The 6,817-nt window shown below is 36.6% G+C and overlaps 1 protein-coding gene across 1 annotated transcript; it reads left to right on the top strand.

The window, feature by feature from the left end:
• The first annotated feature begins 2,064 nt into the window (after positions 1-2,064).
• Positions 2,065-4,950, top strand: mgat4c (mgat4 family member C). The gene is made up of 3 exons (XM_067389244.1): positions 2,065-2,199; positions 2,996-3,143; positions 3,794-4,950. The coding sequence occupies exons 1-3, from the start codon at positions 2,071-2,073 to the stop codon at positions 4,948-4,950; spliced, it is 1,434 nt and encodes a 477-aa protein (XP_067245345.1). The 5' UTR covers positions 2,065-2,070.
• Positions 4,951-6,817: the final 1,867 nt, after the last annotated feature.

Below are 6,817 nucleotides of genomic sequence, written 5' to 3'. Positions count from 1 at the left end.
GAATAATCAAGACATGATAATTTTATTGAGCTCTTTCTGTGCACTCTATCTATCTATCTATCTATCTATCTATCTATCTATCTATCTATCTATCTATCTATCTATCTATCTATCTATCTATCTATCTATCTATCTATCTATCTATCTATCTATCTATCTATCTATCTATCTATCTATCTATCTATCTCACCAACTGGAGTGCCCATGATCTCATTTCCCATAACCCATTGTGTGAACTCATCATTTTCTGATTACTGCCACCTGCTTGTCTTTATCTCATTTATGTTTGCCTGTGTGTGATGCCAAACCCTGTGTGTTCATTCAGTCATTGCAAAGTCGTGTATGTGTCACACTGCATTTCTGAGCGCTCTTCCTGACTTTCTGCCTGGTTTACTGTATTTCCCTGTTTGCCTGTGTTTTACATAGTGATGTATGGAGACCTGCACATGACATGCAAGAAAAAAAAGTAAATCATGTGCACACTTTACTAATTTGTTCCCTCGATTTACTAAATTGTGCGCACAAATTACTATTTTGTTCCCTCAATTTGCTAAATTGTGTGCACAATTTATAAATCAAGGGAACGACTTAGTAGAGAGTGCGCGTGATTTAGTAAATCGAGGGAACAAATTAGTAAAGTGTGCACACAATTTATATATTGAGGGAATGACTTAGTAAAGATTGTGTATGATTTTTTTTGATGGGATGATGGGAGAAACAAAGCTTTTTGAACCATTCGAAGCATTCGAAATGCCACACGCTGGTGACGCCAGCTGGTCAGAACAGTGTAAATGCAAAACTGAAGCCAAACATGAATAAAAACACCTTTTACAGACATATTGCAAATGTTTTATTGGAAGTAATATCTATCAAATGCAATTAACTTATCATCTAATAATCAAGCCCACTTATCATCTTAAATATCAAGTGTCTGTGTAATATGTGCTCTTTTATAAATATTTAGGTCTTGTTTTGTTTGTTCCATGGATGGCTTAGCTAAACAGGCTAATAAAAGACTATTTTCTATTATTCCTTTTAATTATACTAATGTGTAATTGAAACATCTACAAATGTTTAAAACTGAAAACAAAATAGACACTTGTTTAATGGTTCCCAGCGGTGAACCATTGAAATTTTGAAAGGTTTCGAAACATAAGTTGTTACATAATGTTGCATTCACACGGGGCGTCGGCGTCAACGCTTGACGGAGGGCATATCTGAAACTTGAGCTGACAAGAACCGTCGTAGTACAGCACCCAATCACATTACTTTCCGGTGTTGCATGAACACAATTGGCTAGCATCTGTGATCTGATTGGCTGACGCCTGCGTTGGCACTTGAAAAGTTGAGAAATCTTCAACTTCTGCCATGAGCAATGCCAGTGAAGTGACGCGACGGAATCCACAATTCAGTTCAGCAAAGCATAATGTCACCCATTCAAAGTAAACGAGAAGTGTTAACGGCGACGCCCCGTGTGAATACAGCGTAACAAAGCCTTGTTTGCTTAAATCACGTGATTTTGGCAGTTTGAAACATGCTCGGAACCACTATTCAAAACAAAAGACTTGTAAAGATTCGAAATCGCCCATCACTAGTTTTTCCTGCCCTGGTGTCTTATTGGAATTATCTGCCCTGTGTTTTGACCGATTTGCCTGTTTTCTGGATTATCTTAATAAAGCTGCATTTGGATCTTCAACCGTGTCAGAGCAGTTCGTAATACTGTCTAAGTAATATCTAAACTTCAAGGCTCTTTATGTGAATTTCAGTTCATTTTAAATCCACAAAATCCTCCTTACATTGCAATTATGCATCCTCAATTAAGATTCAGTTCACATTTAGGAGTTTAAATGGAATTTAAAATGAATTCTCAATTCAGATTTGAAAGGTGAAACCCTGACATCACTGCTTTTAACTCAGTGGTTATAATTTTTTTGGTACATGTTTTATTTATGCTTTGTATAAGACGATTAGGACTATTAAGCTTCAAAAAGCGAAATAAATTAACAGATACATCCTGATGCAGTACTTTCTCTTTGTTTTCTCTCAGATCACAACAGTAGTATTTCCATCATGAGACTGGTGTTAAAGTTCCTGGACAAGATGAGGTGTTTCCGGAAACGTTCCACCATTCCTTTTCTGGTGGCTCTCATTACCTTCCTGCTCTTCATAAACCTCTACATCGAGGATGGCTATGTGCTGGTGAGTTTGTTTACCTGTTGAAATCCAGCAGGTAAATTACAGAGGTCAATTTATTTACAACATCAGTGGAGCAGATAACAAGACAATAGTGGGCTTCACAACAACTTGAATACTGTTGTTGCATGTGATTTAGCATTAATTATCTCCTTGCTGAAAAGTTATTTTGTTTATATGCTTTAATTACCAAATGTTGCGTGTAAGGCTGCCGGTGTTGTGTTGTGCATGTATAATTATCAGAGCTCACGATGCAGCCTATTTAAAATTTCATGATGTAGAGGCAGTCCAAATGCAAGAGACACATTTATTATTCATGAGGCCAACTTTATGATCAAAACTTTGTGATCATAACATGTCGTGTGTGTTTGTCTGTTGAATTATTCAAAAGTTGTACCCATTTTGACTAAGTCACTTTTCTAAATAACCCCCATTTAATTGAAATACAAACACCATCACAGCCAGCAAAGATTTAGTAAAGTGTGAACAGTTCATGTGTGGTAAAGAGACATTGAAGTATAGCAACAATGCTATAATTTAATACTAGATTATAAAAGTTGAGTCAGTAATATTGTGTGTACAATTAATTTTTCAAAGGCCATCATTTACAATTTATTGAGATTATACAAGAGTGTGCAAGCATATTACCAAATCTAAAAATAATGACCTGCAGGGCTTGTCTTAGCATCACATGTACATATAATCCTGTCTTGGAGACTCATTCTAGCCTTAAGGCACATTGCGAATGCTGTGACAAACATGGACTTACAGACTTGTCTGTCTTGGATGTCATGTGTTTCAGGAGGAAGATAAACGTCAGTTGCGAGAAACCTCAATGCATCCGCTGAACTCGGAGCGATATGTTCATAACTTTAAAGATATCACCAATTTTTCTGGAACAATCAATGTGACTTATCGCTACCTTGCTGGAACACCTTTACCTCGAAAGAGTAAGACTGCTTTCCTTTGTACACTTAGTATTAGCAGTATAAACTGGTGTAAAAGATTTCTAAACAAATAAGTAAATAATGTATATATATATATATATATATATATATATATATATATAGAGAGAGAGAGAGAGAGAGAGAGAGAGAGAGAGCCTACCTCAATCCCAATTCTACACATCCTTTAATCAATTCTTTTTAGAAAATGCCTAGTGAGGGTTATTCCTAAAATAAGTAAAAATGATTTGCCAGTGAGGTAAGAACTTAATTTGAGATAACAACTCAATATTTTATCAACTCAATTTTATCAATATTTTATCAACTCAATAATTTTGCTTCAAGTAAATATCTCTTGTTTTACTGGAAAACATATTGAGTAAAGGGATAGTTCACCCAAAGATGAAAATTATCCCATGATTTACTCGACCTCAAGCCATCCTAGGTGTATATGACTATCTTCTTTCAGACAAACACAATCGAGGATAATTTTTAAAGAATTATCCCTTTAAGAACTTTTTTGCAGTGTAGTTCTTTTACATATCTTAACAGATTATACTATAGTATTCACTTAATACAGTGTAACAACTGCCATTCAAAGCATACATACAGAATTTTGATTCACTTACTCCATGATTTTTCATGTTATTTTATAGAGTATCTCACTATTGGATTGTCATCTGTGAAAAGAAAACGAGGAAACTACCTTTTGGAAACCATCAAGTCCATTTTTGACCAATCAAGTTACGAGGAGCTCAAGGAGATTGTTGTGGTTGTCCACTTGGCAGATTTCGACCTGGCATGGTGCGAGAGCCTAGTTCAAGAAATCTCAAGGAAATTCGGCCACCATATCATTGCAGGACGGCTGCTAGTTATCCATGCACCTGAGGAGTACTACCCGTCCCTGGATGGGCTGAAGAGAAATTATAATGATCCAGAGGATAGAGTACGATTCCGTTCCAAACAGAATGTAGATTATGCGTTTCTGCTCAACTTCTGCACCAACCTGTCAGACTTCTACATGATGTTGGAGGATGATGTGCGCTGCTCCAGAAACTTCCTCACTGCCTTGAAGAAAGTGGTGTCATCTAGGGAGGGATCGTACTGGGTGATGCTGGAATTCTCTAAATTGGGCTACATTGGGAAGCTGTACCACTCACGAGACCTTCCCAGACTTGCCCATTTCCTGCTCATGTTCTATCAGGAGATGCCTTGCGATTGGCTTCTTATTCATTTCCGAGGCCTGCTGGCCCAGAAAGATGCGATTCGCTTCAAGCCTTCCCTTTTCCAACACATGGGTTACTATTCCTCCTATAAGGGTGCAGAAAACAAACTTAAGGATGATGACTTTGAGGAAGACTCCCTTGATATCCCAGACAATCCACCTGCCAGTTTGTACACAAACATAAATGTGTTTGAGAGCTATGATGCTGCCAAAGCTTACAGTAGCGTGGACGAGTACTTTTGGGGCAAGGCCCCATCCACTGGGGACTTTTATGTTATAGTGTTCAACAAGGCAACAAAAATCAGCAAAATCAAGATCATCACGGGAACAGATGATCGCCAGAATGATATTTTGCATCATGGAGCTCTGGAAGTGGGAGAGAAATCAATAGGAACCAAAAAGGGAAGGCAGTGCTCCTCCTATATAACTTTAGGGGAGTTTAAAAATGGAAACATTGAGGTTTATGATGTGGACCACAAGATAGCGTTTGATATTGAGTGTGTTCGCATTGTGGTGACGGCAAGTCAGAAGGAATGGCTTATCATTAGAAGCATAAGCCTCTGGACTACACAAGGTGCCAGTCAATGAGAACATTTTTGAACCATAGCTCAAGGCACAAGTATCTGTTTATTTATTTATCTATTTATTTATTTATTATTTATTCACTCTCACCTGAGAAATCTTTATTTATTTATCAGACTAATTTAAAGGAAAATTTAAAGGCAGTACAAGATTTCACACATCAGTGGGAGGTGTACTCCCTTTTTCCTTTTTTCCTCCATAATGTCAAAAAGCTTTATCTCAGTTGTTTTTGCCTTATTTTCCAGTGAAGATTCCTAAGCATCTTTAAAATCAGAATAACTTATGTGAGAAACAAAATCAATATATTTTTTAATTAACTTTTTCTTACTTAAATCATAAATCTATTAAGGTATGGTGAGATCTATGCTTAAAATAAGGGGGGAAAAAATTGACAGTGGAGTAAGAAAGATGTTCTTAGTACCTTGCATCATTGTGTTTTTAGTAAACGTGTCCTGTTTAAAAGAATGTTTATACATTTTAACTGGAAAACAAGACAAAAATACAGTCTAAGGAAGGGATTTTCTGCAGTGTAGCTCTTTCCCATATTTTATCAGACACATTATCCTATTGTAGTCATTGAAAAAGTTGATTGAAGCTGAACTGTCAGCATTTTTTTTTCTTCAATACATCTAAAAAAAAAAAAAAATGCTTATCCCTCTATCCTTTCCGCCAACACAGGGTCAATATTGCCTTGAATATACAATGTATTGTGGCATGAATCTACTCAGCAACATTTCATACTATCTCCCCACTGAATGATAACAGAAATGTTATTCAATCAAGTTTAGGCCAAAATAGTCTCCTTGGTATAGTTTTGGTTTGTTTGTGCATTTCTTCAGAGGCATGGAATGGAACAGTGTGGGTATTCGCCCATCTTCTGAAGTGTTGTGATTGGACAGTACAGTGACAAATGAAGTAAACCTCCTTCCCCTTTTCAGTATTTTCCTCCTATCTTTTGCTCAGCGCAATTTTACCAGGGTAAATTGGATTTTGTTTGGCTCATTCCCCCATAAAATTACACCAGCAACAACCACCCCAGTGAAGGCTGTTCTCATAGCAAACCCCTGGCTGGAATTGTTGGACGCAGCATCTAAATGCAGTTTTGTGTCATTGTGTGAGTCTATATGCATTATAGACCATTACTTTTTGTTTATTCAAATGACTTTGTCATAAGATGTTTTGAGAGACATCACAACCATCTAATTACACTGCTACACTGAACATGTCACATAAAAAATGCAATAATAAGACAACTGTTTACATGACTCTGTAATATTGCAGAATGTGTTTATCTTACTTTATTTTAAGACATGCCATTTTTTCACTTCATAAAAAGACTCTGTAATTTGCATGATTTTTGCAGTGGTCTTTGCCAACACCCAAGATACAGTACAAAATTGACGCTAAGAAGTGCTTTGCACCAACGTATGTCAAAAATTAACTTTGCCATGATTATCAAGAAGCCATTACTAGCACTATTTCTCAGGCTAGAAATGCGTTAAATTGCTGTATACATGTATTTTCATCCCAGGTCAGAGTTGCATTGCTTCCTTGTCAGTTTTTCATTCAGTTTATTGGAAAGTGAATACCTCTTGCCCAATTGTATTTGTGAATGGTCTTTTGGATGCATTTCAGACTTCTATGGCTATTTAATGTCACAGTATGTTTTCAATAGTTTTGTAATGCTTTCTTGTGAGCAAAGCACAGGTCCTTTTTTTAAACAGCCAGCTAAATTTTAGGGCTGGGTGTGTAATCAAATGTTACAAATGAAAATATTGGAAGGTTTTGTCTTCCTAATAAAACAACTGAATAAATAATTGTTCATGCATGAGCTAAGAAAGAATGCCGCCGTGTTAGTACGCCTGTCAGTTTT

This window comes from Chanodichthys erythropterus, chromosome 7 (genome assembly GCF_024489055.1).
Source record: "Chanodichthys erythropterus isolate Z2021 chromosome 7, ASM2448905v1, whole genome shotgun sequence".
NCBI classification, from domain to species: Eukaryota; Metazoa; Chordata; class Actinopteri; order Cypriniformes; family Xenocyprididae; genus Chanodichthys; species Chanodichthys erythropterus.
This window is presented reverse-complemented; position numbering and strand designations above follow the sequence as displayed.

Bases quoted from the DNA above. Each gene is read 5' to 3' on its own strand.
- mgat4c (XM_067389244.1), top strand. From the start codon at position 2,071: ATGAGACTGGTGTTAAAGTTCCTGGACAAGATGAGGTGTTTCCGGAAA. The intron at 2,200-2,995 runs GTGAGTTTGTTT...CATGTGTTTCAG, and splicing joins TCGAGGATGGCTATGTGCTG to GAGGAAGATAAACGTCAGTT. The intron at 3,144-3,793 runs GTAAGACTGCTT...GTTATTTTATAG, and splicing joins AACACCTTTACCTCGAAAGA to AGTATCTCACTATTGGATTG.